At 52.6% G+C, this 25,756-nt stretch overlaps 9 protein-coding genes and 1 further gene across 9 annotated transcripts; 4 read left to right on the top strand and 6 right to left on the bottom strand.

Annotated features, from left to right (window-relative positions):
• Window positions 1–259: 259 nt before the first annotated feature.
• Window positions 260–4,022, top strand: HER10_EVM0010492 (NACHT and WD domain protein; the record flags this gene model as incomplete). Its single annotated transcript, XM_035479949.1, has 3 exons — window positions 260–1,578; window positions 1,652–2,950; window positions 3,938–4,022. The coding sequence occupies 3 exons, from the start codon at window positions 260–262 to the stop codon at window positions 4,020–4,022; spliced, it is 2,703 nt and encodes a 900-aa protein (XP_035328437.1).
• A 546-nt stretch (window positions 4,023–4,568) lies between these two features.
• On the top strand, window positions 4,569–5,111 carry HER10_EVM0005426 (uncharacterized protein; the record flags this gene model as incomplete). Its single annotated transcript, XM_035475044.1, has 1 exon — window positions 4,569–5,111. One exon carries the CDS (start codon window positions 4,569–4,571, stop codon window positions 5,109–5,111), a length of 543 nt encoding a protein of 180 aa, XP_035327986.1.
• A 350-nt stretch (window positions 5,112–5,461) lies between these two features.
• HER10_EVM0008348 lies at window positions 5,462–7,018 on the bottom strand.
• Window positions 7,019–7,618: 600 nt separating this feature from the next.
• HER10_EVM0006114 (zinc-binding dehydrogenase) lies at window positions 7,619–9,056 on the bottom strand (the record flags this gene model as incomplete). Its single annotated transcript, XM_035475709.1, has 2 exons — window positions 8,661–9,056; window positions 7,619–8,596 (listed from the first exon to the last, which is right to left on the bottom strand). The coding sequence occupies exons 1-2, from the start codon at window positions 8,949–8,951 to the stop codon at window positions 7,619–7,621; spliced, it is 1,269 nt and encodes a 422-aa protein (XP_035328058.1). The 5' UTR covers window positions 8,952–9,056.
• A 726-nt stretch (window positions 9,057–9,782) lies between these two features.
• HER10_EVM0009914 (uncharacterized protein) lies at window positions 9,783–11,206 on the top strand (the record flags this gene model as incomplete). The annotated part of the gene is made up of 2 exons (XM_035479385.1): window positions 9,783–10,968; window positions 11,022–11,206. The coding sequence occupies exons 1-2, from the start codon at window positions 10,062–10,064 to the stop codon at window positions 11,204–11,206; spliced, it is 1,092 nt and encodes a 363-aa protein (XP_035328388.1). The 5' UTR covers window positions 9,783–10,061.
• A 594-nt stretch (window positions 11,207–11,800) lies between these two features.
• HER10_EVM0005218 (uncharacterized protein) lies at window positions 11,801–13,552 on the top strand (the record flags this gene model as incomplete). Its single annotated transcript, XM_035474840.1, has 1 exon — window positions 11,801–13,552. The coding sequence occupies one exon, from the start codon at window positions 11,801–11,803 to the stop codon at window positions 13,550–13,552; it is 1,752 nt and encodes a 583-aa protein (XP_035327975.1).
• A 147-nt stretch (window positions 13,553–13,699) lies between these two features.
• On the bottom strand, window positions 13,700–14,740 carry HER10_EVM0005857 (uncharacterized protein; the record flags this gene model as incomplete). The annotated part of the gene is made up of 1 exon (XM_035475460.1): window positions 13,700–14,740. The coding sequence occupies one exon, from the start codon at window positions 14,738–14,740 to the stop codon at window positions 13,700–13,702; it is 1,041 nt and encodes a 346-aa protein (XP_035328032.1).
• A 669-nt stretch (window positions 14,741–15,409) lies between these two features.
• Window positions 15,410–15,931, bottom strand: HER10_EVM0004560 (uncharacterized protein; the record flags this gene model as incomplete). Its single annotated transcript, XM_035474199.1, has 2 exons — window positions 15,410–15,583; window positions 15,623–15,931. The coding sequence occupies 2 exons, from the start codon at window positions 15,929–15,931 to the stop codon at window positions 15,410–15,412; spliced, it is 483 nt and encodes a 160-aa protein (XP_035327908.1).
• Window positions 15,932–16,928: 997 nt separating this feature from the next.
• Window positions 16,929–18,825, bottom strand: HER10_EVM0004358 (glycosyl hydrolase family 18). The gene is made up of 3 exons (XM_035474007.1): window positions 18,093–18,825; window positions 17,245–18,036; window positions 16,929–17,183 (listed from the first exon to the last, which is right to left on the bottom strand). Exons 1-3 carry the CDS (start codon window positions 18,366–18,368, stop codon window positions 17,007–17,009), a joined length of 1,245 nt encoding a protein of 414 aa, XP_035327888.1. The 5' UTR covers window positions 18,369–18,825; the 3' UTR covers window positions 16,929–17,006.
• Window positions 18,826–21,796: 2,971 nt separating this feature from the next.
• Window positions 21,797–23,162, bottom strand: HER10_EVM0006381 (deuterolysin metalloprotease). Its single transcript, XM_035475967.1, has 3 exons — window positions 22,927–23,162; window positions 22,588–22,873; window positions 21,797–22,526 (listed from the first exon to the last, which is right to left on the bottom strand). Exons 1-3 carry the CDS (start codon window positions 23,126–23,128, stop codon window positions 21,947–21,949), a joined length of 1,068 nt encoding a protein of 355 aa, XP_035328085.1. The 5' UTR covers window positions 23,129–23,162; the 3' UTR covers window positions 21,797–21,946.
• Between the last annotated feature and the right edge of the window lie 2,594 nt (window positions 23,163–25,756).

Genomic DNA, 25,756 nt, shown 5'->3' with positions numbered 1-25,756 from the left:
GAAAGAGACCATATCACACCAAACACAACAACAAGAGAGGCGCCATGAAGATGACAAGAGTGAAGAATGTCTTCGCGAACTCTTCCAGACGAACCCAAAAAATGATAGAGAACGGATAATCCGCAGAAAGGACAATACTCCTACCCTTTTCAAATCATCATACGAATGGATCCTAGATGTTGAGGAATTCCGACGCTGGCGGACCCACCCTGAAAGCCGCCGGCTCTGGATCAGAGGGGACCCAGGCAAGGGGAAAACGATGCTTCTTTGTGGGATAATTGAAGAGCTGGAACAAAGCGATCCGCGTCCGCTGTGCTACTTTTTCTGCCAAGCTACAGTGCCAGCGTTGGATAACGCAACGTCCGTCCTTCGGTCCCTAGTTCTTCAACTGGCTCAGAAGTATCCCTGGCTCCGAAACCAGGTCTTGGCTGTGTATGAGAAGGGTGGCAAAGCTCGTTTCAATGATCACAACGCCTGGGGCACTATGTATGAGCTGCTCAATTCTATGCTCAGCGACCCACAATTGGATGGCGTTTTGTTGATCGTGGATGCGCTCGACGAATGCACGACAGATCGTCCCAAGCTGCTTCAGTTCATCAAGAATCTCTCGACAATTTCTCGCGCTAAAGTCATTATCTCGAGTCGAAAGTGGACCGAAATTGGCGAGATGCTCGGCGAGGACGATACAAACGGGTCTACTATCACCCTCGAATTACACGACGATCTCATCTCCAAAGCGGTCCACTCGTATATTAACCGAGAAGTTCAACAGCTGGCTAGCCGCAAAAGGTTCAACGAAATTACCTGCTCAGAGATTCGATTGTACTTGAGAAAGCAATCGCAGGATACGTTCCTTTGGGTCTCTTTGGTTTGTCAAGCTCTTCTTGATGGTAGCGTCAAAAAGCGTAACGTTATGAAGGTGCTTGAAACATTTCCGCCTGGACTCGATGCATTTTACGAGCGCATGATCAGTTCACTGCCCTCTCTAGACGAAGACCTGTATAAAGAGATACTGTCTGTCATGTCAATCCTCAAACGACCAGTTACGATTGAGGAACTTCTTCCTCTCCTTCAGTCACACTTCAGTAATGATACGGAATCTTTGGAGGAAGCGATTGAATCATGTGGGTCTTTCTTGAAGATCCAAGCAGAAAGGATCTACTTTGTGCATCAGTCGGCTGTGGAATTTTTGAAAAGCAGTGCTTCAAACCTTCCCACTGTTGTAGAGCGACACAAGTCCGTTTTTCAGAGGTCTATGGACGTCCTCAACAGACCTGGACATTTGAAACGAGACATTTACGGTTTAAAAGAGCCCGGTACAGGCATAGCGGAAATTCATACGCCAGAGCCCGATCCTTTGTGTGCTTTGCAGTACTTCTGCACCTATTGGGTTGACCACTTGACTGATTGGGTCTGTGAACAACGGGTAGCAATGGGAAAGCCAACGCCACAAGAGAACAGTGTCATTTCCGAGGTCGACACCTTCCTCAGGGGAAAGTTTCTCAATTGGATAGAGGCACTAAGCCTCCTCCGCCAGATGCAACAGGCAATACAAGCCATCCAAAAGCTTCAGGGTCTGTTCGTAAGTCGTATTTGAATGCGTTGTGTTAGTCTACGATGTCTACTGACGAACAGTGAGCCAGAGCCAAAGCCCGAACTCAATCGAACAAGGCCTATCAGCTTTTATTCATGACGCGAATCGATTTCTACTCTATCACAAAGTGATGATTGAAAACGCCCCATTACAACTCTATGCTTCGGCTCTATTATTTAGCCCTGACCAAAGCGTTGTGAAAGTACAGTTTCGGGACGAGGCGCCTGACTGGGTTACAATTACGCCTGGCCTGGAAACCAGATGGAGTGCGTGTTTGCAGACGTTAGACTATAATGTGGAGCGTGAATATGGCGCTTGCTGCGTGGCCTACTCCTCCGACGGGGAGTGGCTTGTCACTCGATATGTCGACGGGACTGTGAAGCTTTGGCATGCGAAGAGCGGCACCTGCACTCACACAGTCCATATCGGTATCCACGGCGAGGAGGATGAACAACACAGCGGTAGCAAGGGATCAAAGTTGGTGGCTTTTTCAGCAGACGGCAAATCAGTTGTATCAAGCTCCTGGAATGGTTTCGTAAAGGTCTGGGATAGGGACACAGGCCGTTGCACCCACCAGCTTGAACCACATTCACGTAGGGCCACCGCAACTGCCATCTCGTCGGATGGGTACACGGTTGCATCTGCTTTTTGGAACTATATCATCATTCAGAGTACGAAGGGAGAATTTCCTGCACGCACCGTCGAGCGTCATCCTGGACGTGGTGAAGCTCACTCCATAGCGTTGAGCGCAGATGGTCGTTGGATCGCTTTAGGTTCAATAAATCATCTAATCGAGATTTTCGATGTATCGACAGGGGATGGACAACAGATATCAACGGATGATAGGATATTTACTGTAGCTTGGTCGCCGGATGGAGCCTGGGTTGCGTCAGGTGGTCTGAGAGGGATATGCTCCATCGTACGGATCTGGGAAAGACAAACTGGCAAGATAATTCGGAGATTCAAGTATGAGATACCAAGTAAACCAGGGTACGGAGACTATCCCAACTACATGGACTTTTCGGCCGACAAAAGGTTTCTAGCAGCTGGCTCTCGATACGACATATGCGTGTGGAACACGTCGACTGGTGCTTTGACGTGGGCGATGTACGGTTCCAACACACGCAACATCAACTCAATATCTTTTTCCCCAGACGCTCAGCGAATCGTATCGGCGTCCTATCCATCAACGATCGATGTCTGGGACTTATCAATAACGGCAGACTCCATACCCCACTGGCCAATTCCAGGCATGGAACAACTGATCTTTGCTGACAACGATCGATTCCTTGCACATGACCTCCGCATGGATAAAATCAGACTTTGGGACAGACGAGCCGATATGCCAGAGTCAACGTTCTATGAGAAGTCCGTGTCTGCTATCGCACTATCTCAAGACGGCCAGCAACTTGCGTTAGCTTCTTTGTATCAGACCACCATCACAATTTGGAACACAAGTACCCATGCTATCACAATGCAAGTCTGTGGTTGCACGGAGCATATTTGCTTTGATGAGCATGGTTCTGAAGAGAGCGTTTGCCAACAAAGACATTGGAACAATGAAGTAGCTGATGCCGTCTACTTGGACGAGGTGTTCAGAAGAAGAAACGGGCTCAAGAGGAAACGTGTGATTGAGTCTTTGGCCTTCGGGAGTGTTTTACAGCTTGCTTCAAGCTTGGGGGGTTTGATAAAGATATGGAACACATCAAACGGCAGGTGCTCGCAGACCATTGACTCTGGCCGCAGCTATGCTACAAATATGGCCTTTTCGAGTCAAGGCCAACGACTTGCTTTCCTAGCTTATGATGACCGTGAACGCCTGCGGGGAGGCTACAATGCCATCATCCAAGTTTGGGACGTCGTCACAAACCAATGCATCTCAACGCTTCTCTCGGTGCCAACTTCAATCTACAGAATCACATCTCTCAGCTTCTCGGCAGATGTGCAACAGCTTGCGTCTTCTGTATGTATACAGACAGGAGATCTTTCGTTCTCAGTAGGAATTATTTTATGGGAATTGAGATCTGATTCTTCTATACGCATGTTCGAAAGCGACGAAATCAGTCTCATCCACGTAAGGTTTGACACGACATTTGAAACTCGTTTGCACACCGAGTACGGCTTCATCGACATAATTAAGTCTCTGGGCTCGAGTAGCTCAGATCCTATCTGCGCAGACTCTGAAATACTAAGAGAAAGCTTCGAACACACGCCGGATTCAGAGAGGCCGGAAGCAATGCCCTCCTTCCGCGGCTATGGTCTCAGCTACGATCGAGAATGGATCGTGCGTGACGGGAAACGTTTGTTGTGGATCCCCCCAGATTTCAGACCCTCAAGTTATAGAGAAGTCATTCCCGGTGTGGATGGATCGAGTATCATATGGTTAAGAGACGCACGAGAGCCAGTACGAATGTACTTTACAGAGTAATTAACGCTACATTGCTTGTTAGGAGAAATTGCCCAGAAAAGCATTTGATTTACTGATAGGTGAAAGCCGTGATTGCTTTCACTTTTCCTGCTTACCCCGCTCACCCTGCTTCATTATACCGTCCTCAAGGCGTCGGATGATGTGGTAATATTGCTAGCTCCAGGATCTTCAATTCCTTCCGGCCTCAACACCCTCGCACGGCGTGACTCATCAACACCCTTTGATGCGATGAACGTGCACATATATAAGCAACAAAGAAGATGCAGCGATAAAGACGCCAATGGAGGAAATCTCCAACCTGTGAACAACATGCGCGAGGCACTCGTGAAGCTTGTTTCCGCGAAAAGGACCGTCCAGGCACTTTTGAGCCTGTTCTATCAGTTCCGTCAGGATACGAAATCCCCGGATAACCAGCTCTACTTCTTCCCATACTACACCCACCTCGACCGCTTGAGCGAGTGGCGATGCTACGTCAAGGAAAGCCACATCGTCGCTATCAGCCAGAGCAGGCTCTATCAGCCAAATCACGCCGGTATCACAGACGAGATGCTGAGAAGGCTGGCAACACAGGCACAGCACCTCTGGGTGCGTATCGCACCACATCTGCACTTCAAGAGCTGCATCCTAGATGTCTACGCAGAGGTGCTCAATCCCGAGTTTGATTTGAAGCTCATTGAGATCAACCCCTGGGGCGCTCACTCCGGGTCAGGCAGTTTGCTCTTCCACTGGCTCGACGACGCGGATATCCTTGATCCTCGACAGCCCGATGGCACGACTACGATAAGACTCGTAGAAGCTCGCGAGGCGAAAGCCCTCACTCGCGATGAGGCGTTTCAGATTGGTCGAGGTGGGATTATTGAAGACGAGCTGCGGTGTTTGCGGGAGAGGGGGCTTGAGTGGGTTCTGAATGATGATAGATATGCTGAATTTATGGCTTTACCTGTGCCGGATGGGCAGTCTGGCCTTACGACGAGAAAAGATGGTCTTAAGATCTTTCGGAAAGGATTAGTTGGGGAGGTTACGGGGGTGAGGCCGAGGGACCACCCACGATTTCTCAAGTTGAAAAGGGCGTACGAAGCTACCCGTTGAAGTTAGCACCAAGGCTAGGGGCGTTTGACTATGTTCAATCTTCGAGGCCAAAAGTTATCGCTTTAAGGTCTTGCGGAATCTGGAATCACGGATGAGGTATAGGTGCGCAGCATAATGAGAAACTCAATTCCGGTCTTCTGATGGTATCTGTCTATCTCAGTTGTCTCAACGACTCTGGATATCACCCAAATGCCCCAGAATATTCGAATTCTCCAAATCGTTTCTCGCTCTCATCCCATGTGTATGATGTTCTCAAAGCAATCTGATTGCACGCTGTGCTCAACTGTCAGTCTCTGAATAAGATGAAAGATGTGAGCAAACTCACAACAGAGAGTGCGATCAACCAGGTTCTAAGTTCTCTCGGTCGGGAAGCCAAGTGTCTGCTCGATGCTTTGTGCCTCGCCCTTCGGGGCGTTGAGGCCACCCTCAACGTGTTCATTGGCGACTGGGGCCTGCCCAACAAAGTCCTCGTAGGACTTGTAACCTTGGAGCAAGGTTACAAGACCCGCCGAGTTGGGATCACGACTATGGCCAGTCTCAAGGTCATAAGGCGAAGGGATCCCAGCCATCGGGTGACCTTTCATCAGTTCGCTCTTCTTGAAGTAGTCCCAATACGCGCGGAACGCCTTCTCGGTTGTGGGGGTTCCCGAGGCGCTGGCGAGCTTGAAGTATTCGATGATGGCAGTGAGGTGGACGGGCTCGATCTGCTTTCCGCAAACCTGCATCAGGTGAAAGCTCGAAGAATGTTTGAGATCAGCCACCTGGAGCTGAGCCTTGCGCATACCGGTGTCCTGAGGTGCCTCCTAAGCAACCAGAAGGACGGTTTGACGAAAGTGCTGGAGGATCTCCTCATGTTCCTCATGGAGCTCTCCCGTTGGAGCAATCGCGATGGGGACCCCAGTTCGGACATACCAACGAAGACCGAGGTGGAAAAGCTTGCCGATGGGGAAGGCTTCGAAGTATTGATGAGACGCCGGGACATGGACCTTCTCGATCTGGCGAGTGACGCCCAGAGCCTCCAACCAACGATCCGAGAGATCGTTGATCTTGAGAGCCGGGATTACACCGCCCTCGAGGATGAATCGACCGGGCTGAGAGACGGCCGGGTTGACCGAATTGAGAACGTGACAATCCAGAGCGTGGCGAAGGTCGCGCACGCCCAAGTCGCGAGGTGACTTGAACGCTCCGTTGGTCTCGAGGTCGTACGCCCAGACAACCACAGCGCCGAAATAACAGGCCAGGAAGCCAGGCCTGCCAAAGCTCTGAAGGCAGCGATTGAGATTTCCGGGTGAAGTATCCTTGTACGAACCGAACTTGATGGCATCAACCCCGTGGGCTAGGCTCTTCTGGAGAGGACTCGCGACCGAGTTCAGACCGACGTGGATGATGTCGGGGTCGGGGCTATCGTCGGACTTGGCAGCCGCCTTCGCAATGGTGATCTCATCGGTAGCAAAACTCATCTTGCCAGTCTTGCGGTCCATCTGGAGAGAGATCCAGATCAGCTTCGGATCGCTTTCGTCCACGGGAAGCAACGCCGCTAGGTAGTGGTTCTCGGATGGCCGACTCTCCGACGGAAGACTAAAGGCAGCCTTGGTCTTGGCATCTTGACGGCCCACACAGAGCCGCTGATGGAGGTCGTCAGCCTCGAGGCACTGGGATGAGCAGTACCTGGCCGCCTTGCAGTGGCAGCGGTACTTCCGGGTGGAAGGGTTGCCGCAAGCCAGGCACTGCTCGGCCTCCTGTCGCTCTGGCTCGTTCTTGGAAGAGGCATAGGTATTGGGATCGTGAAGAGCCCAGTTGCCTCCTTCACTGCCCTTACCTGCCATCGAGTATTGCTCAATGGGGGGCAGAAGGACGGTGAAGGTGACCACCGGCTCCCACAGGGACTGGCCGTGAGAGGATGACATGCTAAGGGATGAGGTCGTCAGCAGTTGAAAGAGGCTTGGATGAGAGAGGGACAGCAATGCTCCCTTACATGGGTTGGTCAGATCGCTGAAAGCTTTTATAGTGATTGAGAGATAGAATTCCGGAGACAATGACTAATGGAAGCGATCTGATATGGGGGATAAGGTGAGGTGATCGAGGCCTTGTTACAGGAAGAAAAGGCAGGCAGGACAATGGATTGACTGGTTAATTGAGTCGAAAGTCGAGGTCGAGAAGCCAGACGAGAGGAAGGGTGAATGAAAGCTTGGAGGTAAGATGATGAGGTTGGGAAGATGATGAGGGTGGGACGATGAGATTGGGAGTATTGATGAGAAAGGTGGAAGTTCAAAGGGACCAGGTGGTGAGAAAGGAAAGCCCCAATTCTCCAGGAAAGAGCAAGAGAGGACCGTTCCAAAGGCAAGAGCGACCTTGAGGCAGATCAAAATAAACAAAAGAGGAAAACGCGGCGGTGAAGGAGTATTCACATTATCTTGATTCCATCATGTCATCACGTGCGATATCCACAGCCAAAGTCAAAAGTCAGTAACTTCGATCGCTCTTTGTTTTCTCAATTTTCGAGTGGTCTAAACAATTTTGTAGACCAGCTTCTCAGCACTCACACCACCCTTGGCCTGCAACTCAAAGCCCTTGTTGATATCATCCAGACCACCAAACTCCTTTTGCGGGTTGGGCTTGATGGAACCATCCTCCAACCACTTGGGCAGGAGTCCTAGGTATTTCTCCCAGAACTTCTTATCCTCGGGCTTCTCGCCATCAATGTTGTCGAAGGCCCCATACGTAAGAGCCCTTCCAAAGACCGAGTACACCAACGTGCTCTCGACCTTGACTCCCTCAGGAGCGCCAACCTCCTTCGCCTTGCGCGGCAAAATGCAGACGACGTGGCCACCCTCGGGTGAGAGCGCCGTCGCAACAGCCTTTGTGGTCTCGACTTCGCTGATGGCGTCAAAGACGTGCTTAAGGTTATTCTTCGCAGCCTTCTTGACCTGCTCAATCCAGTCGGCGTCGCGGTAATCAATCACCATATCCGCACCGAGACTCTTCAGAAGCTCGTGGTTCTTCTTGCCTCCAGTTGCGATGACATACAGCCCAACCTTCTTCGCCAGCTGAATGGCATACAACCCAACACTGCCCGTTCCGCCGTTAATCAAGACCGGAATCGCTTCCTTGCTCGGGCTCGTGGGCTCAGGAAGTCCCGATCGCTGGAACAGCGCCTGAACAGCAGTAGCAAAGGCCAAGGGGATAACCGCGGCCTGAGAATCCGTCACGGACTCGGGGACGGGGAAGACGAGGCTGCTCTCGATGACGGCGTACTGCGCAAAGACGCCGCGGGGCGGGTCGTCGCTGGTTCCCATGACAAAGCCCGCGACGCGCTGGCCTTCTTTCAGGGAGGAGCCGTTGGGGTCTGCGACGGTGCCGGCAAAGTCGCAGCCGACGGTGCGGCCTGCGGGAGCGCCGGCTGTGGCTTTCCAGTCTGTTGGGTTCTGGGCTACGGCGGAGATTTTGACCAGGATTTCGCCTGGGCCGGGTTGAGGCTTAGGGACCTTGTATTATGGTTAGTGACAAGCAGGAGGACAAGTTGAGGGGCATCTGAATGACATCATGTACCTCTTGGACTTTGGCGGTCTTGTCGCCTTGAGAGACGAGAGCTCGGATGGTGCCTGCCATTGTTGCTGTGTAGGATATTGGTCTCAATTGGGTATTTGGGGGAGTTGTAGCGGCGATGAAAGACAATAGAAGACGTTGTTGAAGATGCTGATCAGAGTGGTATCCTCGAGATGGATGACGGAATAAAGACGAATTTAAGTCAAGAGGAGACGTTGAAACAACACGTGGGATTAGTAACCTGGCATTCAAGCTGTTGCTGAGAAATCGCGTGCTCAAGTGGGTAGACGCCATGGACGAGAACAAAGGTTGGTCAAGTCAAGGTACCCGTGGGTGGGTTTGATGATGCGCTTAGAAACAATGATACTCTGCAAAATCCCCGAATGAATCGCATCTGCCCCACGAAGTTATTTCCGCGGACGAAGGATCTTGGTCATTAAAGCCTTTAAGCTGTGCAAAAAAGAGCTATCCTCAGTACCGGCCGCGCACAGACTTTCGGCATTAGTCACCAAGGGGCTGTTTCTGCTTAGAAATATGGCTGGGCAGCTGGATATAGCATGGGAATTCCCCAATAAGAAATAAATTTTGTCAAAGTTCAATTGAGCTATTAAATCATAGTCTGCCCATGCATTATTCCATGGAACGGTGCTCGAGCTGAACTTGAGCTACGGCAGAGAATGAGGGGATCTTCAACTGTTCTTGGGTCTCTTTGAAATGCGCTATGACCAAGACCAAGTCTCCCGTGGCCAACGAGATTTCTTGTAGTCAATCCTTTATGAGGCATTGTCACCAGCAATTGAAGGGAATAATTGGCAACCCTTCATTAGGATCCCTTTATTGACAGAGTTGATGAATATGAATGAGATAATTGCTCAATTGAGACAGCCAATCTAACATCGAATCCTTGACCTCCCCAACCTTCGGCTTTGCTCCCGACTCCATACATCCGCGGGCCACACGGCCGGTCTCCATCACCCCGCTTCGTGGGATCCCGACCGAACACGGCAATCACTGAACGAAAAGCTCCGAAACTATCACAGATGTGGATGGATCGGAGAATATCATATGAATTCCCCTCCTCAATGTCAACGTCTGCGATGCAGTAACTGCCCGTTCCAAGATCTCCCGCATTGCAATTGCCTGTCTATCACCTTGGCGCAGCACGAACCCCTCTCAAAGTAACGCAGACTTTCTTATCGTGGTGCATCTCCGACGTGACCTTCGGAACCGGGATTGTGCGTACCCCACAACTATCTCTGGCGCCATACCGGCCATGAATGATAAAAGCATTCCAACGCTCATATCTACTGCCTTGGGCCGTTTCCAAACATAACTCGTGACACCAACCTTCGAGGCATCAATCCTCAACATCTACAAAGGAACTTGATGTGAGAGGTCACCGTAATGAAGCCCTTCTCATCAGCAGCTCTCATCTGCGCCCTCGCCTCATCGGCCTGGGCCGCATCCTACACCGAATCTCTCCTTAGCCTGCACAAGACCCTCGTCGAAGCCGACTCGACAACCAAATCCGAAGCCCTCGGAACGCAGGTTCTCAAAGACTACCTCGAGACAAACTTCACAGTCGAGCTTCAGACAGTCGAAGGAACCCGCCAAAACGTCTTCGCCTACCCCGGCACCGCTCGCGAAGCCCGCGTCCTCGTCACATCGCACTTTGACACCGTACCGCCATATATCCCGTACTCCCGCTCCGGCGATGAGATTCGCGGTCGTGGAACTTCTGATGCGAAAGGAAGTGTTGCAGCGCAGATTATTGCTGTGGAGGAGCTCCTCGCAAGCGGGGAGATTGTTGAGGGCGATGTCGCGCTGCTATACGTCGTCGGCGAGGAATCTGGAGGCGATGGAATGGGTGCCGCGAATGAGCTGGGCTTGACTTGGGAATCTGTCATCTTTGGCGAGCCGACGGAGAATACCCTCGTCCGGGCGCATAAGGGTGTGCTGGGATTCAATATCACAGCCGACGGCGTCGCGGGCCATTCTGGGTATCCCGAGTACGGCCGGAGCGCAATTGACCTACTCGTGCGCGCTTTAGACAAGATTCAGGATACGAAGTTGCCGTGGACGGAGGAGTTTGGGAATACCACGTTGAATGTGGGCTTGATTGAGGGCGGGGTCGCGACGAATGTGATTCCGGAGAGCGCGTCCGGGAGGGCGTCAATTCGAGCTGCGACGGAGGATTTGCAGGGGATTCAGGATGTTTTGCAAAAGGCTGTGTCGGAGGTGACGCCCGAGTATGTCAACTTGACGTTTACTGGGTTTGGTTTGCCAGTGAGTTTGGATTATGATGTTGAAGGTATGTTGTTTGTCTGATTGTTTGACGGGAACGGCCTCGACTGACACAAGCAGGCTTCAACACCACCGTGGTGAACTATTACACGGATGTGCCGCGCCTGAACGGAACCCACAAGCGTTACTTGTACGGACCTGGGACCATTCTAGTTGCTCACTCGGCTGATGAGCGCATCACTGTTCAGGATCTCGAGCTTGCTGTGGAGGACTACAAGAAGCTGATTCTTGCTGCCTTGAAGTGAAGGGCTCTCAATTGTACCTAGGTGAATGCCAATAACATGCCTTAATCAGACCCGAGCTAAACTGGCATTATCGTCAATGCTCTCTACATCGCCTGACTCGCGCTTGCATCCTAGGCAGCCCTCTTGTGCTCACCTGTAGGCGGTGGAAAGTGCGTTGATTTTACCATGAGATGAATTCATGTGTAAGGATTTGAATCAGGACTGGAATCTTGGAACTCAGTATTCGCCTGGGCCTCATTGGTATGAGTGAGATGAGAAGGGGACTCATACGCAGTAAGTGAGTGAGTGAGTGAGAGCTCAATGAGTGAAAGGTACGTACCTTCAACCCCTGCCGGATGGTCCGTGCCGAACCTGACGTCAGCCGTCGCGACCCCGCCATGGCGATGGCGTCACACGTGACAGCTCAGCTCGAGCTCAGCTTGGGCAGCTCCCTCCGGCTGCCTCACCACCGCCAGCACCGCCAGCGGGATCGGCCGCCGACCATCCACCAAGCTAGCACCATTCGAGAGCTCAACGGTCACCTTTATTGTGCCTGTCTCTCCTCCTCAAGCTAGTCATTCACCTTCAAATCCCCCAACCCTTACCACCGCAACAATGTCCAACTCTCGTGGCCTCCCTGATGTCTTGATGACAAAGGTCGACGAGTATGTTGACTCTCTCGCTCCACAGATCCAGCCTCGCATCGCGTCTGAGATCGACACCTTCCAGACGAGAACCATCGACAGTCTTGAAGACCAGGTTGTTGACGCCTTTCGGTCACTCTTCAACAAGGACAAGAACTCAGGTGATGGCTCGAGAGGACTGAACGACACACCACCCGACGCCTATGGCATTCAATCCCTGCCCTTCGCAGACGAAATTGGCAAGCTCACCCGCAGCTTCAGCGTCATTACAGACGAGGCAGGTGATGACCTCCGCGACATCTTCAACCTCACCGACGAGGCCCGTGGAGGAGGAGGCGGCGGCTCAGAGACCCAATCCCGCGGCATCAGCCACAGCGACTCATTCGGCGGGGCAAAGGGCTTCCTCTCCTCCGCCATCAACGTTGTCCAAGACCACCTGGAGAAGAACAAGGGCTCGGGTGGCGGTGGGCAGGGCTTCGAACTCGACGGCCTCCTCGGAGTCCTCAGCAACACCGTCAAGGACGCCGCGCGGAACCCCGAGGAGAAGGCCCGCGTCATCAGCCCCGAGATCAAGGAGAAGGTCGGAATGAAGCTGAGGGAGCAGCACGCGCCTATTGCGGAACAGTTTACCAAGATTGCTCTGGAGCACATCAAGCGGTGGCTGCGCGGCAACACGAGCACGCGAGACCTCGGCGACGGTGTCAAGGGCGAGATTGAGGACCAGGTCAAGGATTTGGTCAAGGGGCTTGGAGGCCTATTTGGAAACAAGAAGAGTTCACAGGAGGGTAGCCGGGGCATTGGTGACCGTGATGGTCCTGAAGGCGAAGGCGAGAGGGGCGGCTTCTCCAAGGTCATCAGTGACAAGCTTAGCACCGGTCTGGCAAAGGTCCACAGGGAAGTTCGCCTGGAGTTCCGCAAGATCCTTGGTGCCATCGAGAAGCAGCTCTTTGAGCTCCTGCCAGACGCCTTCCAGCGGCCTCTGGAGAAGATTCTTGGAGGAAACCCGTTTGACTCCCAGCTCGACCGCGACGCTGGCGGACACGCGGACCGCGGGTTCGGAGACGACATCAAGGTGAAGCTGGTCAACAAGATCCGGGCCCTGGTGCGCAAGGTGCAGGAGACGCTGCGCGAGAGCATTCTGGGCGTCGTCAACGGTGGCCACCGCAAGTTTGAGCGCGAGAGCTGGGTGTTTGTCCAGAACATTGTCGAGCAAAAAGTGCAAAAGTACCTTCCCAAGGTCAAGATCAACGTGCCGGATGACATCGGCAACGAGAATGTCAGCGTCGGTGCGCCGACGGCGGGATCTCAGCTCGGTGGTGAGCACCACTCGGGTCAGTCTCAGGGTGGCAACTACGCGCCGCCTCCATCGCAGCAGTATGGTGGACAGGGCTCGCATCAGCAGTCTTACAACCCTCCTCCGAGCCAGGAGTACCGGCCTGATCAGAATCAGCCGCCATCCTCGTACCAGCAGTACCACTCTGGTCAATACCAGAGCCAAGGCCAGAACCAGAACTACGGCCAAAGTCAGAACTACAACCAGAACTACAATCAGAACCAGGGCCAAGGTTACGGACAAGGCCAGGGTCAGAACTATGGAGGGAACCAGAACTACGGGGGTAACCAGAGCTACGGGGGTAACCAAGGTCATGAGAGTGGCCGAGGCTATGGCGGGAATCAGGGCTACCAACAGAACCAGGGATATGGCGAGAACCCGCGTTACTAGAAAACGAGGAAGTATCAAGCGAAGTAAGGCACAGCGGCATATAAGGAAATTTGCATCTGGAACTGGGGCAAGGATATCATTGAGACCGGGTTGATAGCTCCAGCTGACGAATTACGAAAAGAACCCAACAAATTCCACACCGGTGACCTATTCCCCGTCTCCTCTCGCCATCTTCAGCGCCTCATCCATCTTCTTCTCAAGTTGAATCCCAACAAGCACATCCAGCATCCTCACAAACTTGCCCCGCTCCCCCTCAACCACATTCGCCAACTCTTTCCCACCGTCACCCTCCTCAATGATTCCGAATTCGACAGCAGCTTCAAGAGCTCTCTTGTCAGCATACGGAAATACCTCCTCCCACTCCTCCTGCACCCTTCTCAAAAATATCCCAGCTCCAGTCGGTCCAACGCCTTTGATCCCATCAGTCAACACCTTCTCAACCTTCTTTTGCGCCTCCTTCGCCTCCATTCCCTTGACCATCTCCCTCAACGCCGTCATCTTCTCAACATCCCCCTCAGATTCCTCTCCTTCGCCGTCTCCCTCGCCATCGCCATCTGCCCCACCGCAAATCTTCCTCACCCCCTCAACTAAATCCCCCAGCTGCACAGCAGTCTTCTCCTTATGCTGCGTCCTCGCCTCCCACATCACCTTCCTCCGCCCCTCGAACCCAGCTTCGTCGAGATCCCGCGGCGTGCGCAGGCCAAAGGGCGGGTTGAGCAGCGTGTTGATGGTGCGGAGGCCGAGGCGGTGGGAGATGGGTTTGCTTAAGAGGAGGGCGGCGACGAGGTTTTGGAAGGGGGTGAGGGCGGAGTCTGGGTAAGTTAGGCGGGGTTCCTTTCCATCCCCTTCATCGTCGTCGTTCTCGTCGTTGCCGTTCTTCTTTGAGGCCTTTGATGTACTGGATTTCTTTCCGGCGGATTCGGGCGGAGGATCCTTGCGATGTTGGCCTTCGTCCCAGTCGATTTCGCCGTGGCCTTGTGGGAGGGAGGGGAAGGCGAGGGAGAAGGCTTCGTCGCTTAGGAGCCAGTCTACTGTTCCATTTGGATTATCCGGCCTGGGCTTTTTCGTGTCGGGTTCATCGTCTTGGGTGTATTCGGGCTGTGAGGCTTCCGAGGCTTTGCGCTTCGCTCCAGTGTCGGCGGCTTCGTTATCAGAGTTGCTGGATGTGGAGTCTTTTGGCGGTGTCATTGCGAGGTTCTCTTTGGGTATTTACGGATTAAATCGCGACTTCGTAAGCACAGTTGTCAGTTGCGACTGCTCAATTTGTTTTAAGGAATGATTCTGGTGAGGATAGCGTCGACTTTTGAAATGGCATTGAAGGCCAGAGGGCAGATGATGTCATGACTTCCGCGGTCGACGCCAAAGCGCGTCACTGCGCGTTAATGGGTTCTCCTTTTTTTAATCGACGCTGATGCGGAGAAACTGAACATCAATACCAAACAAATTCGACCAAGGTCAAAGTCGAAATGAATGTGGCTTCAGGGAGTGGAGGGGGGGGACTTTTCTGTGACCTGTCACTTCATCCACCAGTGTGAGATGCGAAGTTTTCTACGCAGGGAGTCACCATGGCACAATTACTAACGAAGGTAGCTGTCCACCTTGTACGAATCGATTCAAGGCCTAACTCTGATGTGATGCCTTGTTCTCAAAGTACCTCATGTAAAGCACTTCCCCCCAGTATCATGTAGCCTCAAGTTGGGCTCAGTACCATACGTCGCAACCATGCAGCTAGACAGCAACTGTCCAAGCCAAGAGAAAGGGTATCATCAATGCAGAGTGAGAAATAGCAGTCGCCCATCCATCCATCCTGCCAAACCCAACGAACAAAGTAAAGTTCCCAATGTGGTTGCGTCCATCTCACTTCTGCTCGACATCCTCCTCCTTGGCATCATCAGTATCACCAGTCTCCTCCTTGACAGCACCATCACCATCCTCCTTCATTTCCTCATCATCCACATCCTTCTTAGCAGCAGCTTCAGCGGCAGCAGCCTCCTCCGCAGCCTTCTGCGCCTTGCTCTTGCGGCCGCGCTTCTTGGTAGGCGTGCCCTGCTCCTCGGCGCCCTACTCGACTTCAGCTATCTTCTTCTTGCGAGGGGTGGCAGTCTTCTTGGGGCGGGGCGTGGGGATGGAGCCGGAACCATCATCGGTGCTGTTGCTGCTGCTGCCGCCGCCAGCGAACCAGCCGTGCTTGGTGGCGGCGCGGGTGAGGAGGGTGCGGGCGCTGGAGGCGCTGGAGAGGCCGGCCTCCTCGGCCATTTTCTTGAGAACGGCGGTGGTAGGTCGCTCGACGTGCTTCATCATTGCGAGGGCGAGCTTGAGTTCGCCGTCGGTGAGGTTGAGGGTGGCGGCGGCCTCGGATGTGGTGGTCTTGGGAGGCATTTTTGAGGTTGGGATTGTTGGTATTGCGGGTATCTGGTAAATTTGTGAGTGAATGGGCCGCAGTGGTGAGGGTGAGTGAAACTTGGGTGGGTGATTGAGAAAAGGATGGATGAAGTGAGGGTTGAGGAGATGAGACTGCGGTGATACTTACTGCGAGAGGTAGATGTGAGTTGACAGGGTAAATTTCAAATGCGTGGACGAACAACTCGGAAGGAGGATACTTGAACCCGAGTAGTCGCGGTGGCTTAAGTGGATAGTGGAGCAAGATGAGTTGCAAGATATTTGTGAGATTGTGAGAGTGATGTGAGTGAATAAGGTGATGAGAATTGTTGCTCAGTCAAAAAAAGTGAGGCAGTTTTATATTCGCGACGCTGAGGCGGACACGTTCTCGACTCGAACCGAATTCAGGCAGGCACGCTCGAAGTAGTTCAAGGAAGGAGCCTTCCTGAAAAGGCTGCCTCTTTCCAGTATGAGATTCCTGTCAGTACGAGCTCATGAGAAGCGCGCCGTACAAGCCATACAGCCTCGCAGTCTTACCTAGGTTGTTGCCTCTTGATGCATCATCCTACAGGATAGCAAGACAATGGAGACCGAGACACTTCTTATTTTGTTGATATTCGCCCTTTGTTCCACCAGATTCGAGAAGTCGAGAGAGACAGTGAGCATACCTAAATGAGAGGCTTCTTTGATGAGTATACCCAATGGCCAAAACCTTTGAGCACAGATGGAAGAGACAGGAGGAACAATTGAGGAGGCTACAGTGGCCGATGTCCTTTTGTCACCTGCCCATCCGCTTGAGATGATAACGCATCAAACCACCATCATGGGTAGATACCACAGCAAACTTTTATTGACAGGCAGATGAATGGGTTATGAGACTTATGACTTGTGCAAGCAACACTCAAGACTTTTTAAGCGACTTATAAGGTCAACTTGAGCATAGTATACTGAGTATATTGACACTAGTGTGACAGGGTATGAGAAGGAAATAGTATGTAATCCATAGATGATGCTATTACAACTTGTCGCTGAGACCTTTTATCTAACCAATGCACGCTTGACTGCTACCAGCCCCTTACAAGCCAACAGCAGCGCGGATGGCGTTGATGAGGATGTTGTTGTAGTCACCACCAGCCTCCCACATGGCGAAGCCAGCCAGCTTGTTGGATGTGACGTAGTTGCCCTTGGCGGTCAGGGACTGGACATTGTCGTAGGAAACCCAGACTTGAGCAGTCTCGTTGTAGAGGAAGGGCTGTTCATCATGTCAGTTTCTATGTTCTCGGCCAAGAAGTACTAGGAGAGGGTAAACTCACAGTCTGACTGCAGTTGTCGTATCCAGTAGCAATGCTGTCGCGAGGCTTGCCCGTCTCGTCGAGGAACTTGCCCTCCTTGATCATGCTCCAGAAGGTGTAGGTTCCACTAGGAGGAGAAGCGGCACCGCACTCGTCGATTGATGGGTCGTCGTCCCAGCTGCTGCCCTGGAATCGGTTGGTGCTGTTCTGGACGGGGTAGGCGTTCAAGACACCAGGGGAGGCAAAAGCGTTGGTAGAGTTGACGGAGAACCCGTGGCCGTAGGCACCAACGGCGAGAACGAGCTTGTTGGCGGGGATACCGGCGCCAATCCACTTCTCAACACCCTCCTTGATACCGCCCTGGTTGTTGCGCGCGTCGCACGTCATGGCGAGGGGCGCGTTGGGACCTCCGGTAGCAGCCCAGGCGCCGTAGATGTCGTAGCCCATGACCATGAGGTAGTCGAGGGAGCTGGCGAAGGAGGAGAGGGTGCCGTTGGTGCTGGCGACGTCGAGGGCGTTGTTCCAGGGGTTCAGGCTGGTGGCGGCAGTGAGGTAGAGCTGCTTGGTCTGCTTCTGGCGGAGCTCGGTGAGGAAGGAGGCAAAGTTTGCCGTGTCGTCCTTTGCGATTGTGTTGCAGCCGAGGCCCTGGCGGTTGGGGTACTCCCAGTCGAAATCGAGACCGTCGAGGTTGTACTTTTCGACAAAGTCGAGGCAGGTCTTTACGAAGGCGGTTCTGTTCTCTGCGCTGCCGAAGGCGGTGCTGAAGTAGCGGCTGCCGGTCCAGCCTCCGATGGAGACGAGGGCCTTGACATTCTGCGGAGATGTTAGATACTGTGTTAGATGTTCGATTGGATGTCTGGGCAACATACGTGCTCCTTGGCGGCCGCGACAAAGACGGGAAGCTGGTCGGGAGCCGACTTTGTGAGGTTCAGGCTACCGTCTGCGGCGGTCTCGGCGAAGGCGTACTTTGCGTCGGTGTACTTGTCCCACGGCATGTCGGAGACGGGGAATCCGCGGTTCGCGTGGTAACCCGCGAAATAGGTGGATGCGACAACGCCAGAGGTGTTGACGTTGCGCGCAGAGTAAGGCGCGGCGGAAGCGCCCACGGCCAACATGGCCGCGAGCGAGAGTTGAGCGAATGACATGTTGCTGTTGTGAATAGTAGAAACGAACTAGATGCAAAAGAATGTAGTAAAGTTGGAAAAGTTGTTCACCTCGAGGCTAAGCTAGCAAACCAACAGTATTCGGAGATTGGGGTGACGGCTCGGTTTGCTTAAATAACTTCGACGTCGTACGACCCCCTCGCGGCCAACACTGTTCACAACCACCTTACGGAGTTGAGGAGTCCCCCCTACGGAGCACTACAATAGAGTTCACCATAGCCCCATGTTGACGAAGCAAACTAATTGCTTTTCTGGGGCCGCTGGGACCAACGTCAACGGCAAACAGGCGCGCGAATGACTCGGAGCAGGGGGGCTGACGACCACTGCCGGCAGGGATCACCCAGGTGCCGCGAACCCAAAGGTTTGGTCTGATGTTCAACTTTTCCTCCCTACGAGTTGTCCGGGTTTCTTTGGTGCTCGAGGCTGCAGCATGTCCAGGTGTTGAAAGATATCGGCAAGTTCATCTTGATAGGCTTACGAGGTGCATTTGTGCTCCATGCAGTCAGATATACCCCTGAGCCCCGAGCGGCAAAGACGGGTTCCCGAATTTTGCGCGTCTGCGTCTCTGCGGCGGCAGCCCTGTCGGTATGCGAGAGTTGCGAACATTGCACCCAGCACGAGCCCCCTATTCTTAGAAGGGCGGGCCAACAACAATGGAAGGTTTTCCTGGGTTCCATTCGAATCCAAGGATGCCTCTTGCGCCGGGCCGCCCGGGACGGAGCTGGGCACTTACGTCTTGCTGCGCTGCAGCTGCATTCAAGCAAGCGGGAGATCGGACTGGGCGAATGACTGCCATATTGGGGTTTTCCCAACTTGGGCTCTTGGGAGTCTTGGCTTTTGCGGGAGAGGGGGGAGCATGGCGCAGTGAGTGGCCACGAAGGCGCGGTTGTCAAGCCCGTCTACAGAGTTATGCCTCACAAAAGATGCCGTGCTCTCGTGGAAATGCTAGGGATTGGTCGAAGGGGATGAACTTTACTATGTGACGGAACCCTGGGGAGCTGACTGGACGGGACGCGTTGGTTCGTCTATGGCGTGTTGGTTGGCTGGTTGGTCTGAGGGAACTGTGGCAATCGGAGTAAGGCATTCTTTCTTTTCTCTCTCTTTCGGTCTTTCGCAATCGCGTGTTCGCGAACTTTCTTTCGCGAAGCTGTCAAACCCCCTTTCAAGGAACAGCGCAGTTGTGAAAGGCCTCCCATTGCCCACCCGTGCCACCCTTAAGAGTCCACCTCCAACTCCTCCCCCCACGGTTTCGTTTCCACCTTGGCGGAGAGCAGTTCCTCAGGGCAAAAACTTTGTTTTTCTTAGTGTACCACTGTAACACCGAAGCAGTCTGTCCTACTAGCCGTACAGAGCGTAGAGCGAGTGGTTGAGCGGGCTGCCGAGGTCGAACATTCTGAAACTCTGGCTAAAAGCATTTCGTGCGTCTTGGACGTTGGTTGGTGCCGTGCATTGCAGCCAGCGTTACATGGCGGCGGTCTGGGGGTGCCGACCGGCGGTTGACCCTCCGATCGGGCGAACAGGAACAGCCAACAGATCACGAGAGGTGACAAGCTGACAGCACTCCGATCGTTCAACTTGAGGTTTATCACTTGCAGCACTGTTCGTCTTTCACAGCTCAAATCATGAGCGGCCGTTAGTAGCCTTTCATGCACAATAAACGCCCAGTCGGCCGGCGCGACGCCGCCCGCCAACGGTCTCCCGGGGCCCCGGAAGTGCCGTTTCCCACATGTAAGGGGGCTTTTGTTATCCCCGCTTTACCCCTGAGAGCCGCTTTCTCTCTTTCTATTCGTGTTCTTCGCGCAGGGTGAGCTGAGTCAGCCACCAGAGTTGAAGAAGTTTCCTCTTTTAGGGAAAATTGGGAATAGCTACGTTCCCAGTCCGGCTGCGAAACCATCCGACCACCCTTCGTTTTTGGTCTTGGCAGCACATCGGAAAATGACGAGGCCTGTGTTATTTTCCGGTGGAGGCGATCACATTTGATTGGACCCACTAAACAGCTGTTAATTCCTTCTAAAGCCGAATGTGGCAGAGTCGCGAAAACGAAGAAAGCTTTGTCCCATGCGATTCTGCGTCGCTCACGTTCAAGATGGCAAAACTCAGAGAGCACCGAGGGATTTCCGGCTCAGAAAACGAAAGGAAAACATACGTAGAGCATACGCCAACGAATGGTTGTTCTGAGGCGTCATCCATTTTGGGCTTGTTGGCTTTGGCCTCTTAGAGCTTGGCCCAGGCAACGGCTGTCGCCGTCACAATAAGAGAGAGCATTCATCTGTATGACAATCGAAAGACTCGAAGATTATGTTATAGCCGAGTTATGCCGAGCTCTCTTCTTGATTACAAGGCTCAGAAACTTCGCTCATGGTTCAAATTGATAGCATTCGTCTTCATGAGGCTTTAGATACGATCTCACGAGCATTCCTCGAACCTCCAGTGTCTTCCGCAATGCTTTGAGAGAACCAACACATTCATACAAGGGCGATTATGGCTGAAATACGAGATCGGGTTGACGATGATGCTGGCAATCAGATGGGGCCGCAATTTACTAAGCTTTGTTGACACAAGAACAACATTGAACCTTGTAGATCATGTCTATTTCTAGCAAACATTCGGCGGGAAAGCCCTGTTGATCATTCAGAGTTCGGCTTTGGAAATATTCGTAACGACAATCCACCTAAACTCCTATAAGACTGTCTGTTCCGAGTTCAATATCAAAAATATACGTAAGCTTTTCCACGCAAGAGAAAGCTTTAGGCTCAATTCTCAAGTAAGGTTTCGGCAAAATGTGCAAACAATCAAAGTAGTCTGTAAGTTTTGCGGCTAACGCGACTTCACCGTCACGCGCTCAGTTGAGGACTGCCAATCTTGCTGTTCTCCATACAATCAGCTTCATGAGTGTGTAATACTGCACATCTGAGGTCAGAGTGAACACGACTAACGTCATGGAAGTGACATGAAAGTATAAATTGCTACAGGGGAGACCGCCAATGCAAGATGGATGAGCCGATTTCGCGACTGAACGTTCTACTTTCCAAGTCAAATGGTTTAAATGTTGATCTAAATGAAAATTATTTGAGAAGAAACGATCTAGTAACCTGTGAGTTCTGGAGACTTTGAGAGAATCACTTTGACAATATGTGGGAAAGGGCGCGATTGGAATCAGGCAAGAAGGAGACTGGAGCTACAACCACAAGGAGTTGCAAGTTCGGATGACTGAAAACCCATAGGGTCTGGGGACATGCAGAATTCCATACGGCTACGTCTACAAGCTGATAAGAAAGGATTCTTCTACGAGCACATGTTCCACAGTCGAGCAATCACTTGCGACAATCAAAAGATCTCAGGAGTTCAACCGTTACTTCATAGGCTACTTCTAGCACTCAGCTCAAATCAAGCCATTCCCCGATCAAGCTCCCCCAGGCATATAAATATCCCGCAGTAGTTCCCACTCTACCCGGACCGCCAACTGAATTATAGACATTGAAAGAAGGAAGGGCTCTCATCCCCGAAAGGGAACAGCGCCCAGACCAAACTATGCATGTACGTCATGTCGACGAACACGCTTAGCCGGTGGTGCAGCCACCGAGGCGGACGCTCTCAGCGTACATCTCGTAGGTGTCAGCGTTGGCAGCAGCCTTGGTGGCAGACAGGGCCTGGGCGGCGGTGGGGCCGTAAGCCCAGTCGGTGGTGCCGTAGAGATGGGTCATCTCGTGCAGCATGCTGCCGGCGCGGTCGTAGTCGTCTCCGGAGCACTGGGAGGCGAGCTCGGGGAAGCCCCAGAAGCCGTTGTTGGGGCAGGGGACGATGACGTTGTCCGAGGGGACGGTGTAGAGGAGGGCGCTGCCGTCGGTGCAGTCGCTGTAGGTGTCGGTGCAGGAGATCTTGGGGGAGGTGGTCTGCACGCCGGCGACGTCGTTGTAGATGGTCTGGACCTTGGAGGCGACCGAGGTCGACTTGAACCAGGTGGTGTAGTAGTAGGACGAGGTGCCTGCAGCGGTGGAGGCGGCCTTGGCCATGGAGATGGCGTCGGTGACGGAGGTCTTCAGGGAGGTCGTCTGCGCGGTGGTGCAGGACGAGTAGGTGATAGCACGCTTCTGGATGCGGGAGTTGAAGGGCTCCTCACGCTTGCGAGAGATGTGGTCCCTGTAGATGTCAGGTTAGTATGAAGATCGCTGTTCGCATCGAATATTGGAATTGGACGTACGCAGCAGCGGTGGTCTGGTCAACAGTGACCTCGACCTCGCCGGAGGTGACATCGGCGCAGGAAGCCAAGTCCTTGAAGGCGGAGGGGATGCTGTCACCAACGGCGTAGCGGAAGCCCTGGATGGCAGTGACCTTGGCGTCGGCAATGCCGTCGAGCTTGTAGCTCTTGGCGGCGTTGACGGGGACGGTGATGGTCTCGCCGGCAGCGATCTTCTGGAAGAGCTTGGCGTCGAGGCCAGTGCGCTTGTAGTTGACGAAGATGCCCTCGAAAGGAAGAGCAGTGCCCTCTGGTCCTTGTTAGATGCTATCCCCAATGATGTAATAGCTTGCATCTACATACCGGCATCGGTCACCAGGAGATCCTGGGTGGCATGGTCGCTGAAGACGGTGTTGCCCTTGAAGACGGAGACGGCCTCGCTGCCGGTGTTGGTAACGGCGACGTTGACGGTGTGGTTCTCGGCGTTGCTGATCTCAATAGAGAGAGGGCAAGTGGCCGAAGCGGCACCAGCGAGAAGGGCGACGGAGAGAGCCTTGGCAACCATTTTGACCTAGAGACCTGAGGGATGAGAGATGACTGAGGATGGGAGTGAAGAGAGGCATTATGATCATTGTCCGCGGATATTTGGGCTATATAAATACTCGATTTGTTTTCGTTCTGTCTGTCAATATCATGATTGAACGGTTGCATGGCCAACATTAACAGGGCTCTGATAAGCCCGAACGGAGCAATTCCTTCGTCAAGAAGGTGAGATTACATTGGCAAGTCTGAAAGTGCACGTCTCCGCCGGTCGTAAATGTGGGCGGTTCACGATGAACCTGGCTAGTCTGGATCTGGCAGGAGCTAAATCGAGCTAAATCAAGCATAACTAGGACATGTCGGGGTAGTTTGAGTCTATTCAAGAAAAGCTTCGGGAACTCGATCCATGTCGAGGAGGTGCGGAAGGCAGAGGGTGGGTAGCGTGCATGTTACAAGCTGGCAGAAAGCCGTTGAGCAAATGAAAAGGAACCCGTTGAACAGCAGATAACATCGGGATAGTCTGGTGATCTCGGTATGTGGGCAGCAAGGGGAAGCGGATGGGCCCGATGCAGCGCCGCAAGAGAGGCCGGGGAAACCGGCAATTCAGACGCATGGGCGGCTGTCCCACACCCAAGACTAAGCAAGTTAGGAAGGCTGTTGTGGCATGTGGTGCGAAAAGGGGAGGTCCTTAGGTAATGAGCAGGGTATGGCCTGGCAATCCATTGGAAAACAATGAGTATTGTCGCATCAGTTCATATCAAAGGAGCGCCATGTGTGGACATTGCGGCCGTGTCCGCTTATACGTTATCAGCGAGTTCCTCGCCAAAAGATGCGCGTATGCGCGTAACTTGCCACTTTTGACTGTACCTTGGATCAATTATGGAAGTTGCGTAGCGGACGGGTGGGCGGACGGGAATATCATCGCCTGAAGGATGAGAGGAACTTCAACCACTCGTCTAATCATGAGCCTCGGCAATCGGACTCGGGGCGACTGATGACGGTCTTCACCGAGGGCGATGACGGATATCCCGATAGAAAGGAACTTTGGCCATGAAGATGGCAAGTGATATGAGAGAGTAGTCTGGTTGTTCCATGAGTTTGGCATAAGCAAAACAGTTGAGGGGACAGGAGCGAAAATCGGATGGGAAATGAAGCGGATACCACTAGCGACCCGTCACCTTGCCTTTTTAGGGGTCATCCGCCCCGATCTCGCGCCGAGGTTATGCCCAAAGGCAAATTCACCTCTATTATGACTTCTCGTTGCCTCCAGCACGTCGTTCTCGAACTTCTCTCACGGTCACAAAGTCAAGCTTGAAGTTGAATATCTAGGCAATCTTGAATATGATGTTGGATCTAGGTTCGGGCCCTTGAAGGGTGGATCGACGTATGCACTGGAGCCGAGTGCAGCCAAGTGAAGCCAAGTTGAGGCCAAGCCAAGCCAAGACTCTTGGCTGGACTGCTAAGAATCTTGGCCCAACGCGACATCTGTGATGTCAGATCTGGGCTGCATGACCCCTCGTCGATAGTCCCCTCTGAGATTAATGACTAGGCAAGCCGTCAATAATTCCTTGTCGGTAGATGATGTCACCCGCAAAATGAGTGCAACCGCACTCTGAAGATGCCCCTTCGTCTAGCCCATCCACAAGAGGCGATTCTGGATGTATTGAAGTTTTCTCTATCGCAGTTATTTGTTTCGATCTCGATGCTGAGCCTAATAGAAGTCATCTTTTTTTGAAGCTATGCGAGAGCTTATCGTAAATAAGCCATATCGCCAACCATAGTGCGAAAATCGATATCCATGTAGGCTGTCACTTTGACTGAATTGAGTACCTGAATATTTTAATTTATGTTGTCTTGTCCTCAAGTGAGTGCTTGCATAGAGGAAGCTGCATTAAAGGAAAGACTTGTTCGGCGACTCGATATCCGACGCATATGTGGTTATCAAAACAGCTGTTTTACTAATTCGGTACGACTCTTGTCCTAAACAAATTGTAAATTGAAAGAAGCCAGACTTCTGCTTGGTCTTCGGAGCATTTTGACGGAACAATTGACATCCAAGGTAGATTGAGCCACTACCGATGAAATTTGGCAGGTTGCTCCACAATGGGCACCACGCAGATAAACGTTGTTATAGAAAAGACATGACTTCGCAAAGGCAGATGACTTTGACCAAAGGAATTCCTAGTTTGCGACATTTGCCACGAGAAAATCAGATTCTATCATTGCAGGTGTAGGTATGGTTATTGATCACTGATTTATCCATAATTGCTCCAGTATCCACAGGCGTATCCTGACCCAGGGAGTACCACCCTATCCCACCGGCTGGTGTCCTTGCCGTAGTGATGACTACTTCTCCGTTGATTGGAGCATTCTTCTTTCGCTTGTACGAGCTTATCAAAAAGATTTAAAGGCACATGACATCTGCCAATGCTGTCTACTAGGGTACCTTAGTCTACCAGACGGGATAGAGGAGGTGCTCCAAAACGACATGCGGATGAAAATTGGGAGCGTATTTCTTGACGCAGTTCGAGAATTGAAGGAGGAAATGGGGCAATTGTCTATTGAAATCGGCTCTGCAGCGTACCCCGGGTCATTAACATAGTCCCTAGTGGGCGATCACGAATGACCCTCACTAATGCCGCTGGAAGTGTGG

The sequence above is a fragment of the Colletotrichum scovillei genome, assembly GCF_011075155.1.
Source record: "Colletotrichum scovillei strain TJNH1 chromosome Unknown Contig00010, whole genome shotgun sequence".
NCBI classification, from domain to species: domain Eukaryota; kingdom Fungi; phylum Ascomycota; class Sordariomycetes; order Glomerellales; family Glomerellaceae; genus Colletotrichum; species Colletotrichum scovillei.
Note: the sequence above shows the minus strand (reverse complement) of the source record. Positions and strands in the feature narration are given on the sequence as shown.

Coding starts and splice junctions, on each gene's coding strand:
- HER10_EVM0004358 (XM_035474007.1), bottom strand. CDS start 18,368: ATGTCATTCGCTCAACTCTCGCTCGCGGCCATGTTGGCCGTGGGCGCT. Junction 18,037..18,092: donor TCGCGGCCGCCAAGGAGCAC/GTATGTTGCCCA, acceptor ACATCTCCGCAG/AATGTCAAGGCCCTCGTCTC. Junction 17,184..17,244: donor ACGACAACTGCAGTCAGACT/GTGAGTTTACCC, acceptor CATGATGAACAG/CCCTTCCTCTACAACGAGAC.
- HER10_EVM0006381 (XM_035475967.1), bottom strand. CDS start 23,128: ATGGTTGCCAAGGCTCTCTCCGTCGCCCTTCTCGCTGGTGCCGCTTCG. Junction 22,874..22,926: donor TCTCCTGGTGACCGATGCCG/GTATGTAGATGC, acceptor AACAAGGACCAG/AGGGCACTGCTCTTCCTTTC. Junction 22,527..22,587: donor GACCAGACCACCGCTGCTGC/GTACGTCCAATT, acceptor TGACATCTACAG/GGACCACATCTCTCGCAAGC.